Source organism: Hemiscyllium ocellatum, chromosome 13 (genome assembly GCF_020745735.1).
Source record: "Hemiscyllium ocellatum isolate sHemOce1 chromosome 13, sHemOce1.pat.X.cur, whole genome shotgun sequence".
NCBI lineage: Eukaryota > Metazoa > Chordata > Chondrichthyes > Orectolobiformes > Hemiscylliidae > Hemiscyllium > Hemiscyllium ocellatum.
Genome location: NC_083413.1, coordinates 38584450 through 38596871, shown reverse-complemented (window position 1 = coordinate 38596871; position 12422 = coordinate 38584450). Strand labels below are relative to the sequence as shown.

At 35.4% G+C, this 12422-nt stretch overlaps 1 protein-coding gene across 1 annotated transcript in view; it reads right to left on the bottom strand.

Moving 5' to 3' along the window:
* Positions 1-6524: 6524 nt before the first annotated feature.
* Positions 6525-12422, bottom strand: part of cops7a (COP9 constitutive photomorphogenic homolog subunit 7A) — a 34835-nt gene continuing 28937 nt past the window's right edge. The window contains exons 5-7 of the mRNA XM_060834122.1: positions 12186-12388; positions 11315-11420; positions 6525-8395 (exon numbers count right to left, since the gene is read on the bottom strand). Coding sequence (XP_060690105.1) covers positions 8237-8395; positions 11315-11420; positions 12186-12388 — 468 coding nt within the window. The 3' untranslated portion in view covers positions 6525-8236. The remainder of the gene's footprint in view (positions 8396-11314; positions 11421-12185; positions 12389-12422) is intronic.

The following is a 12422-nucleotide window of genomic DNA, read 5'->3' as shown; positions in this document are numbered from 1 at the left end:
ATTTTGCTATCAATCTCTTTTACAAAGTTGAAGAACTAAGTGGTAGAGAACAAAATATTTTTGAGATCGAATACCTCAAGTTGTTTGCAGGGATGGTCCGTTCTTTAAAAAAAACCACAAGGCTGGAATTGGGATACACCTCAAGTAGTGTTTTAGAGGTGACAGCCAATTGCCGGTTCATTTCTCGGTGTAATTCCTTGATCAACCAGAGTCAACTTGGCTTATTTAAAAATGTGTTAAAAGTTTGGCAGTTACCTGCTAATCATTATTAACAGATGCATTCTCTATGGCATTGCCTGTTCCAACAGAGTATTCTGACCAATCAAGTTGCACTGTCCTCTCATACAGTATAAATGTTGTTTTTCCTTTTGGTATTCCTTGCAGATGGTCCTGATGAATGCAAGACAAATGTCTTCAACAAAGTGTGATGTTTTGCTCAGCAAGATCTACACTATCAAATGATGAAAAGATGCTTTTTGAAGAATCGAAGACATGCTGGCTTCCACACATATCTTGGCACACTGTAATTTGTCATTTCCAACCATTATTGCCATGAACACTTCAGAAAAAGATATTGACAGGTTTTTTTCCCCCCAGGGACAACCAAAGTGATCCAGGCTACTAGTTTATTATGTTATGAGAGCATTGCTAAAATTGAAACACATTACACAGTTATTGAGAAAGAGGCTCTGTATATCACAAGGGTGTGAGAGAGGTTTACAAATTATATTCTAGGCCTCAAAGTTTTTATTAAGACTGGCCTAAAACACTATTCTCCCTCTTAAATGTGAAAAAGTTGTCAAAGCCAATCTGAAGCCTATCTATCCTACACAATTCCATTTCCAACCATGTGTTTATCCAACAATATATTGGTATTTGGTCATTCCACCTTCACTCAGAGCTGTTCTCCATGATAATATGCATTAGAGACATTTAGATATGAACAAATGCAGAACCAGAGCTCAAGTTTATGTAGCTTAAACAAACTAGATGATCTCATAGCTGATTATGAAACATGGGCTACACAGAGACCAGAACACAAAGAGCCATTAATTCATAATTTCTTTCCTACTAGACCATAGAATAGAATGGGAACTGAACTATAAGCCTTCAATTGGAACTTTCATCTCATTGCTGTCAATTATTTCTCATAGTGAACTGAGGTAAAACAAATTACATTCCCTTGTCACTAATGTAGTTGTCAAAATCCTTGATGGACTATTAACCAAACAGGGGATTTTTGATGTGATCATATCAGATAATGCACCCAAACCTGTTAATGAGTTTTTTGACAAGTTTGAAGCCATTTTGTTACAAAGGGGATAAGGATTGAACCTCTGATAATTTAATCAAGACACCAGCCCCAATCTGTCATTGTGTGAGTAGAGCTTCCCTTATAATAATTAAACCCAATACACCTAGAAAAGCCCTCGTTATCCCTCATAATCTGTTACAAGTGTGGTTAAATGAAAGCAATCCCTAATATTGACTTTATAAATAAATTGTTACTCAATACATTAACAATTACTGACAAATTGAACAACCCCCACCCCCAAGTACTAACTATTCCCTTATTTAACTAAATTGTACTGGTATGCTGTTTCAATAAACATGAATCCCACTTATATAAATCCAAATAATAAGAAAACAATAAAATGAAACTTAGTTTCTCAAAGTTCACACAGAATGTGTCTTCTGGAATGCTCTGCCTTCTCTTCTGTCTCTCCAGCCTTTATTCTGCTGATTCAGCTGTCAGGGATGTTTTCTCTGTAATTTCATCTGTTCTGAATGTCTCTCTCTGCCGAATTCTGGTGTCAGTGATATTATCTAAGAGTGCTGTATATCTTTGCGAATAGATGTTGCTTCTTTTAGCTAGCATGAAGATTTTTGCAAGAGCGAGATGTGTATTCCTCAGATGGCGGTTGTGCTGTCCCCAATTTTCAAAACCGTCATCTTTTAAACCCTTGATGACCTATTAATTTCTTGACAATTGGATTGGTTCCAAGTATTCAAAATCATCAGATTTAAATTTTAATAAGTTTTCAGTATCTAAGGGCTTGGTTTAAATTTATTGGATGTTTCAAGCTAGTTTCCAAAACATCAAAACAAGGCTAAGGTTTCCAATCACACAGCCAATTGTTACAGGTATTTGCAGCTGCTTGCAGACATTTTCTGGTTCAAATCTTGAAGGTCAGAAAAGCACTTTATCTATTAAAGGGACCATGCAATCTTTCCTCCAATCATTTTTACAAATTCTAGTTTCCTGCTTCACTTCACAAGTACTCTCCTCAACTTTGTAACAATTTCCAGATTTCAATATATCACTAGCTTGTCAAGATACCCACAGTAGAGAAGCTGAACAAGAGATACAAATTTCTAAATCCCTCATGAAAAAGGATTTTAACTTTGCTGAAATATTGATTCATTTGAATTCCAATAGGGAATATCACCATCAGAATGATCAATGGGGAGAAAACTGAAACTCACCTCCATATCCTCTAAAACAGTTGATTCCAGGGGTGAAGACCATTAGAATGTTTTCTATAAAGATAGCATTAACAATAGCAAGCTACTGACCATGATAAATATCACTGCAGTAAACAAGTTTCCACATTTGAACCTAGTGCTATGAGAATAGCAAAAAGATCTTGATAGACATTATATGCTAGGAGAACAACTGATGGAATGGCAACCTTCATATCTTATCCACACAGAGGGAGCAACACATAGAAATCACAGAAAGGTTGCATCACTGCACAAACATATGCCAATACAAGCTTTGCGGAATGCATTTAAATGATGAACATCAGAATGACAATCAATCATTCACAAACCATTCCAGCTTGATTAAATTTGTAATGCCTGTGACTTAAAGGGATAATGATTAGCTTGATATGCCTGTTTAAGCAAGTATATAGCAAATGAAACATAGGGGAAAATGCTTGTGGGAGATGTTGTATAATGTAGTTGGTCTGAAAGGAATAACCAGGACATTTCGAAATAGCTATATGACTGCAGCTCTGATACAGCTTGTCTGCTTTCAGTTTGCTATGTAGTCTGCAAACATGATATATTAGGTATATATACTAACTCTTAGACAGTAATGCCTTTTACTTCATGTTAGTGTACTAAATTGTACTTTATTATATAGTAATAAAGAAAGTTACAGTAAACTTCTCCTGTTAATCAAGAGTATGCACCTTCTGCTAACACTTCCAAGTACTAGAAGAGAGATTAGTGGCAGCATTTTACCAAAGATCTTCCTATATATTTAATGTAAACACCTCATAAATTCCCCCTTACAACAAGGAGCCAACTGCATCTCTTACAAAACTCAACTTAGGAAAAAATTGGCAGGATCTCTGATCCAAGGTTGGGTGTGGGAGGGGTGGAATGGAATCAGGTCCATCAAGTCAGGATGCAGATCAGAGTAATCACAGGGGCGGCTGATTATCAAGATCAATTGGTTTAAAAAGTTCCTCATGTTTCAATGGTTTCCATTGTTCAGAACTAGCTGAAACAAACATCTCATCCTTATTTTGTTATATTATCTTGGCTGGAATATTCAAACAAATGGGAAATATTTTTCCTGAAAAACAAATGAGTTGGCTTTTGCTTTGCTAATTGATGAAAAGTTTTCTAGTAGTCTACTTGGCTATTCTGTAGTCCTGAAGGGTTACACTCGAAACATCTCCTGATGCTGCTTGGCTTGCTGCGTGCTTCCAGCCTCCTGTCTATTTTGCAGTTGATAGCATCCATTTTAAAATCACCCAATATTCAATTTAAAAACAAATTATTTGAAAATAAAATTTCTGCCCTCTTGGCATTACAGTCTGTATATGTGGTCTGATCACCTTCATCCTCCAGCTCCTCTGTTTGTTGCTTTCCTTGAGTTCGCAGTCTATTTGTACTGCTTTTAGTCAAGGGGTTCCAGCTCACATGGAACCTTATTTATTATTACCCACAAAAATTACAACGAATCCCTTTACACAAACTAACCTTACATGTGTACAATATCAAGCTTTCCCATTTATAACAAAATTGCACAAATTGTTAAAATAAAACATACATATTTTGAAACATTCAGTTGGCAGGGAACAGCTGTGAGGAGCAGAACAAAGTTCATGCTTCACATAGTAACCTCTTATAAGAATTAGGGAAACGAGATTTAAGGAAAGAACAAAAGGTGGTTCTTTTACTTAATATCTTCTGCCTCCCAACCTATGAGGGCTACTGGTTCCAAAGCTAAAACAAGCATAATAATGGAACAGAGACAAATGTTGGGTCTAGAAAGGGCCTAAATAGTATTAGAAATCACATATCATGAAAGTTAAAAAACATACTATAAAGATGGAGTCAGTAAAAGATATACCTACATTAAAATGAAAATTGCAAATTATTTGCATTATCTGAACATGTTTAACTAGTAAGAACTGTAAAAAAACATGATGTTTGTTTCCCTCTAGTGGCTCAAAATTATTCTGTTTCATTACTTTTTGGAACTACCGTGCAACTATTTTAAAAAAAAAGCTGGCAATAATCAGAAGGTCAGGCAACGGCTGTTAAGAAACAAATCATCCAGCTGGCGTTTCATGTCTTCAGACTCATTCTCAGATTTCCAGAATCTTTAACACTTTAACAAGGAATATTTTAATAAGTTATTCAAATTTACCATAATATGGGTCAAGTGCGGGCAAATGGAACTAGATTAGTTTAGATATCTGGCTGGCATGGATGAGTTGGACTGAAGGGTCTGTTTCTGTGCTATACATCTCTATGACTCAATTGACAATAAAAAAATGGTGGAAATCACAGTGGGTCAGGCAGGAGAGAAAGCTAACGTCGAGTCTGGTTGACTCTTCATCAGAGCTCTGATGTAGTTATTTAAATTGAAAATGTTAGCTTGCTCTCTCCACAGATGCTACCTGATCTGCTAGGATTTTCAGCATTTTCTTTCAGTACCGATTCCAACATCTGCAGTAATTTGCTTCTACAATAAATATTATTATGATCAGAACGGTTCAAAGAACCACTTTCTCCACAGTAGCCTAAGTGGCTTCCACACACACACAAAAAATGAACATTTAGAAAAAAAATATGAAATAAAATCCAGGAACTAACTCTCTAACAGCACTACAAGACTGCAGTGGTTTAAGAAGCCAGCTGATCATCACCTTCATCCAGAGATGGGCAGCAGCTACTGGTTTTGCTGCTGATGAACCCATTGCATGATTTCTTTTTAAACTGCAAAGGAAAAGCAGTTTGCTCAGTTTTGCAGGACTTATTTTAGAATCTAATCTGACCACTTGGTTGAGAAACGTTTTGCATTCCAAACCCTTATTCCTTCAACTTTCTGTTGAACAAGGAATCAATCCAATTCCTTCTGAATAACTTAAATGAGCATTAATGCCAATTTGGAAATAATATTGTTATAATAAACTAACAGTCATCCATCACTAGTTCTCAATTATCCATGTAAATTTTCCAATCCCTCAATATACAGGCTTCTTTGTAATCCCAGTCAGGAAGCTGTAAGTGGTGAAAAATATTCCTGGCTCAATCTATAATGGGAAGACTTAATATGTTCACTATTTATAGCCAATCATATTAGCCTCTATAAAATGCAATTGTTACAAAAGACATTCTGCAGAAATTGTCTGTTAGAGCTTTTGATGCAATTGGTATGATAAACTTCTTTACAAGGAACTAAATCACTTGATGATCCTTGGGGATCACGATTATTTGAAAACATTTGACATCATTAGTGTCATTTATATTGAAATGCTCCAGAAAATAATACATATACATATACGATATCAAACGGAGGCTTAACGCAATTTTTAAAAGGGATAAAGGGAAGGTCTGTACATGGAATGAAAACTTGCAATCGCCTTGGCAGTAGGAAAATTGTGTCTAAGAATCAGTGACATTTTATTCAAAGGAGTAGGTATTTCTTCCAAAATGTATTTACCATATCACCTCTTCCTAAATTAAACTACACTCAATTCATCTATAAGAAAACGTTTTTTGAAGAGAAAAATAAATGCTTTCTTCATTTCTGGAACGTGGGCATCACTGCTGCATGAACATTTAATTCCCATCCATAATTGCCCTGGAAGTGGTGATGTTGAACTGCTCCAAGTCATTACGGATGCGCAGACACCACAATGCTGTTAGGGAGCGAGCTCCAGGAGTTTGGTATAGTTCCAAGGTGGGATGGTGTGAGACTTAGGGCAATGTTGCAGGTGCTAATGTTCTCCTGCATCTGCTGTCCTTGTTGTTCTACTTGGTAGAGGTCACAAAATTCATCAAGTTGAATCCACTGAAATTTTCTTAATAAATAATTCTCTCTCATAATTGGGCAATTATGCACAATTTCAAGCAAAAATCTTCCTTAGTAACAAATTACGTCAATTTCACAACAAATGTTAAGCTAATTTGGCTTACACACAGTAATCATATCACTCATTTTAGATTACAAATTTATTACATAAGGCAACCAAAACTGCATTGTTTGGAGACAATTATGTACAATTCTTCACTAATTGCACTGTCAATTGCTTCTTTTTTTCTGATGTAGACCTTGCTATATGTTGGAGGAATATTAATTAAATCAATCTTAAACTTTAACATTGACACAAAATAGATTTGAAAACATTTCCTTGCCAAATAACTACCTGTGGTCCATTCCAATTGCTGTCTCCTTGAACTGCAGCAGTCCTTGCAACGTAGGCACTGTATAGTGCTTTTAGGATATACATGCTTTCAAGTGAATGAAAATAGAAGAATAACTTTGATGCATATACTGCTTTTCAAATTGCTGCACAACTTGAGAGTTTTAAAGCCAATGTGGCATTTTATAGTCATTCATGTAGGAAACACAGCAGTTAGCCCTGACCAATTTTTCTCACTCAAATCAAGAAAGTTTATTTGGACATTATCACATCACTATTTGCAGCAGTTTGAGCTAACATTAGCTGCATTTTAGATTTTACATCAGTGACTACACTTTATTTCATTGGTTCTTCTCTCTATTCACTTCCTGCTGTCCTTGAAAAAATTGGTTTCTCTGATTTTATTATCCCATTCCCTGGTGCTAATGGAAGATTGAAGTGGCATTAAAGACCTCAGGAAACCAACATAGAGCATCAACAACCTTTGCACAAGCAATCATTACTAAAAATCACATCAGATGCAAGGTGTATAGCAACCTTTTAATTGCACTGATTCAAGTTCTATCTTATAGCTGCATTTTGATGTATGACATATAGATTTGTATGTTGGACTTCCATAAGTGAGGTTTTGAATCCAGTGTCACAGTAACTGATATGATAGTAGCATCAGGATTGTACCAGTACAAGTTACTTTAGCACTCGCAGGGAACATACTAGTTTCATCTTTGTACTGCCCTCATCTTTTGAGGTGATTCAATCCTCATCTACCAAGTGGCATAAACCCTAAAGTAATGCTGCCAGAAACGGTGGTTTGCACGTTAATTTCTAGACTGCTGTCTCAAACATCACATTAGCTTTAGGAGATGAGCTTTGGCTTTTCCGTGGATAAATATAGTCATATTTAACGATAAGATTATCGATGCATAAAGTTATGCATTGATCAACTTATGTTTTGAAATGGCATTTTCAAATGGAATTCCAGGATGTTAAAAAAAATTTAATGAGAAATAAACTAATAATTGCATCTAACAACCCAGTACTGTATTTCATTTCTTTATACATTCTTGAGCAATTATATTTCAAATCCACTGGCTCTTCTTAAGATCAGTGAGATTAGTGAACACCAGATTTGTGGAGCAACGTATTTTAAATGTGTTACGTGCAACACAAGTCATTAGCTTATTCTGAAGAATGCTAATAAAAAAAGATAGCTACTTCTAAAGTGACTTCATTCTACCACAGAAGTTATTCTGCACCAACATATTAAAATCAGCCACTGCAGGGAATAGTGAACAAATATGAACATATGCAATACAAAAATCTTTTATTACTTTAGAAGTCAGTTTGCAACCGGTACCTTTTAGTGGGAAAGGATGATTCAGTAGTTAGCTTTCCATTATAAAATCTGTATTACAAAAAAAATTGCAAATGCACAAGGAAAATTGTTCACACTTCTTTTCCATGTGCCATTTAGGAGAACCATTGCGCGATTCATTGTTTCCATTTCTTCTCAGTTCCAGCTTCCCTATTAAGCACTGGAATAATTCTGCCAACTTATTCTTCTAATGACGGCTAGATGATAAACTTTTAGATTTTGACAATTTTTTTGTAGATGGACGCTGTTCAACAAGCTGTGGAGTGTCACGATCCATCGGATGTTGATCAGGATCTTGGGTTGAGGTAGATGCTGTTGCCTTCAATGTCTTCTTTATGTTCGCCACCTTAAAAATAAAAAGTCTCCACCATCAAAATTTATGTTTTTTTTATTGTAGAAGATGAAATCATGATACACAGCATTTACCTTTAAATATAATTTATTAAATCCATGAGTCTCCCATGCCAGCTACATATCTGTTCATGCATGCTTATTATACACACATTGAAATATAGACTGTTACCTACTTGCTCCATCTCTTAGCAAATGTCACCTTCAAATCCCAATTATAATGTCTAACTATTATAACTGAAGATATTGTTACAATGAAGCAACTGTGTTAGAGAAAAAAAATCGTACAAATTTCTCCAGATCCTACTTTTATTTGGAACTTTTATTGAACAGAAAATAGATTAGTATATCAGATTATTTTTGCCTAAGCTGCAACTACTGTTTCTTAGTATTGCCAGGTGATGGGCATCAAAATCTACACCTCAGGGAAAAGTTGTTAGGTTTCAGAAGTCCAATGGTAAAGAACAACAATTTAAAAGAAAGATTCAATGAAAACAAAAAGATTTGCAATTACATTGTGATTTTCCTGATCTTCGTGACGGTCCAAAACTCTACAATCCTAAGGACTTGTTTTAAGGTAGGGAATAAAATATTGAATTGGAAGAATACATTTTTCAGCATGTGGCGAGGCAGTAGCAGAGTGGTAATGTCACTATATTAGTTATCCAGAACCCCAGGTTAAATGTTCTGGGGAAATGGATTTGAATTACACCATGGCAGATGGTAACATGCGAATTCAGTTTTTAAAAAGCATCTGGAATTAAAAGCTAGCCTAATAGCAATTCTTTAAATAGAGGTTCACAAATACCCTTCAGGTAAGCAAATCTGCCATCCCTACCTGGTCTGGCCTACACGTGACTCTAGAACCACATCAATGCAGTTGAACTTTAGGTGCATAACTGTATATTAACAATTAAACGGGCACCAAGTGCTGGTTTAACTCATCTTGTTAATAAATTAAGAAATAAATCCAGCTCAACTGACCATCTACTTATGGTATTCACTAATGTCATAAGAATTTACAACAAAACACATGGAACCATTTTACTTAAAAAGTATAGAAACTACTTCAATAAGATACAAGAGTTGCCGTCGTTGTGGGTATGTTCGTTGAGCTGGGAAGTTGATTTGCAGATGTTTCATTCCATCTATGAGAGATCTCCTTGAAGCGCTGCTATAATGTGTCTTCTTGAATTTAATAGGTTCCATTCCTGCTGCTTCCAGTTGCCGGTTCCAATAATTCGTTTAGTGGCTGGTACATTGGGACTAGGTCTTGTCATCTGTGTGCATGGCTACTAGGGATAGCTGGTCGTGGCTTTTAGTGACTAGTTGGTGTTCGTGGATGTGGATTGCTAGTGGTCTGCCTGTTTGCCCTGTATAGTATTTTGGGTAGTCTGAGCAAGGAATGTTGTGAATTATGTTAGGTCTTGAACATGATAGGTACAGGGTCTTTTGTTTTGGTGAGTTGTTGGAGTGCAGCTGTCGGTTTATGGGCTGTCATGAATCAGAGTGGTCAGAGAAGTCTGGCTGTTAGTTCACAGACATTTTTTATACAAGATTGTGTGGCTAGTGTGTTAGGTTGTGGCATGTTCTCATCACGTTGTTTGTCTGCTAAGCATCTGCAAATGAAGTCATGGGAGTGTCCATTCTTGGTGAATACTCCATAGAGATCTTCTCTTCACATAGCCACAAACACAGCAACTGACATCCAAGCTACAAATCTTCATGCAAACCTTCAAGATTCAAGAGTTGGGGTGGCGGCAGTGAGTAAACACATATATTGTTCTGCATTGAAAAACGCTCTGTGCACAATCTGATATCACCACTAATGAATTACTTTTGCAATGCAGTCACTTCCAAAAGGACTGAAAAATATATGGCACTGTCCATGACTAAGACATTTCAATGTACTTTAAGGCAAATTAGATACCTTTGGAGTGAACCACTGTTACATTGTAAGACTTGAGAACGTGGCAAGGTCCCATATCCAGCAAATTTATAAATTACTAATTAATCTTTATAACATGTAAAGTTCAGATAATCACAAACTCAAGTTAACTAAACATTACAAGAAATAATTTCAACTGTTGTGACAAAGCATTATTTTTAACACCAACACCATAAATAGTAACATTTGTTTCTTAAATGAAGTTCCAAAGGATGAGGAAAAAAAGTGTTTGAAGATTTTTTTGACAGGATGAAAATTTCTTCTTTCAAATGGAAGTCTTAATTAAAAGGAACAATCGTTGATAGGGATAGATTAATTTATTGAATGAATAGGAACCTGCAAAGTCGAGTGAGACACTTCTTATTTGCAAAATTTGGTAAGTGATTAATCTGCTATTTAGCCTGTAGAGGAGACACTTCTTGGTAGTACACAGCATTATTGGAGCCTTTCCACTAACCTATTATGGGTTTTTATAGAGGGTTTAGTGAAGGAGGTTAACTACGCATCATGCCTGGATAATATTACTTTCAGTGAAGCTGATGTCTAACCTGGTGACAAAAATGCAGTTAAGTTGTCAAAAAGCAATTCAAATCATTGACAAGTAATATTTCCCAATAATGCCAGATCAAGTGCCCTTGTTTACAGAGCAACTCTTATCTACTGTTAGTGTGTGTTGTTTCTCCAACTAGTTCAAAAGCAGTACTGCAAAGTTAGGTGGAATAAAAACAAAAATCACTTAGGGTGGACAATACAAAACCAGATTTTAAAAAAATGACAAATGAAAAATCTTTACACCAATGCTTTACAAATTACTTGATTGTTGAAAGGTATTTTCATATTTTAATTGTTTTTTGTAATCTTACAGTATGCAGATTTAAAGAAAACTTCCATCAGATTAAAATTTTACATAACCAATGGAAGCAGGATTGTCATGTCAATCATGTAAATTTTACCCCCTGAACTCACCTCAGTTTCTACTTGCTGTTGTGTTTTTGTGTGGCCTTCTTTATACTGATTTACACGGAGCACTTGTTGCTCAATGCCCAGGAGAACCGCTTGACAGCAATCACACCTGTCAAGAAACAGGACACCTGTTAGAATAGGATATTTGCATAAAGTGGTCATAGACAAATACATTCTAAAAAAGATACTGAAGTTAATTCATGAATGTTTTTTCATAAACTACAAAAAAAATGCAATTACAGTACAGCTGCATTTCAGAAAAGCTGTAATTTTCAGGTTTAAAGAAGTTGCACAATTAACAAAACGTACATTCATTGACAGACTATTTTTCCATTACAGTTCACCAAATATCATGAATACAGTTTAGTGCACAAAAACATCAATATGCTTATATTTTTGGAACATCCCTATTTTTCAGACATTAAACATTTACTTCCAGTATCTGTCACTTTTGTTCAGAACACACCTATCAGCTTATTTTTGTTGGGAGTGATTAGCAAATGCCAATGATACAAGATGATACAAATGCTGAACACATGCTTCAATTTAAAAAAAACAATAGCATTAACATCAATTAATTACAGTAAAAATCTGAAAGAACTGAGTACTCAGAGGGAATCATCTATACTTTAGGATTTCGAGGTAGCAAAAACGACATAAAATTAGCCCTTTCTATCCGACGATTCATTTTAGCAGGATCACATTTAATGGCCAAATTTTTCTAAACTTACCTTCACATCAATATAGGTATGAAATCATATGAAAGCAAGTAAGTTTCCCATCAATATGAAGATTTTTGTAATTGTCTCAAATTTTCCTTATACATTATTACTGTAAAGAAAAGTTCCACATCATAGAACAAAAAGTCAATTACCATTCCTGGAGAGTTTTTACAATGCTGCTGATGTCTTGCTTTTGGAGATCTCGGCCAATGCAAAAGTCAACTTCAAGAAGCTGATTTCGCTGATCAAGTTTGCCTTGTATTATATCAGTATAAATTGCTTCAATAATCAGGTCTTCCAATTCTCTGAGGTTTTTTATATCAAGGTCTTTCAGGAGCATGGAATATGGAATGCACTGCCAAGTTATAAAAGAAAGGTCATCAATTTCA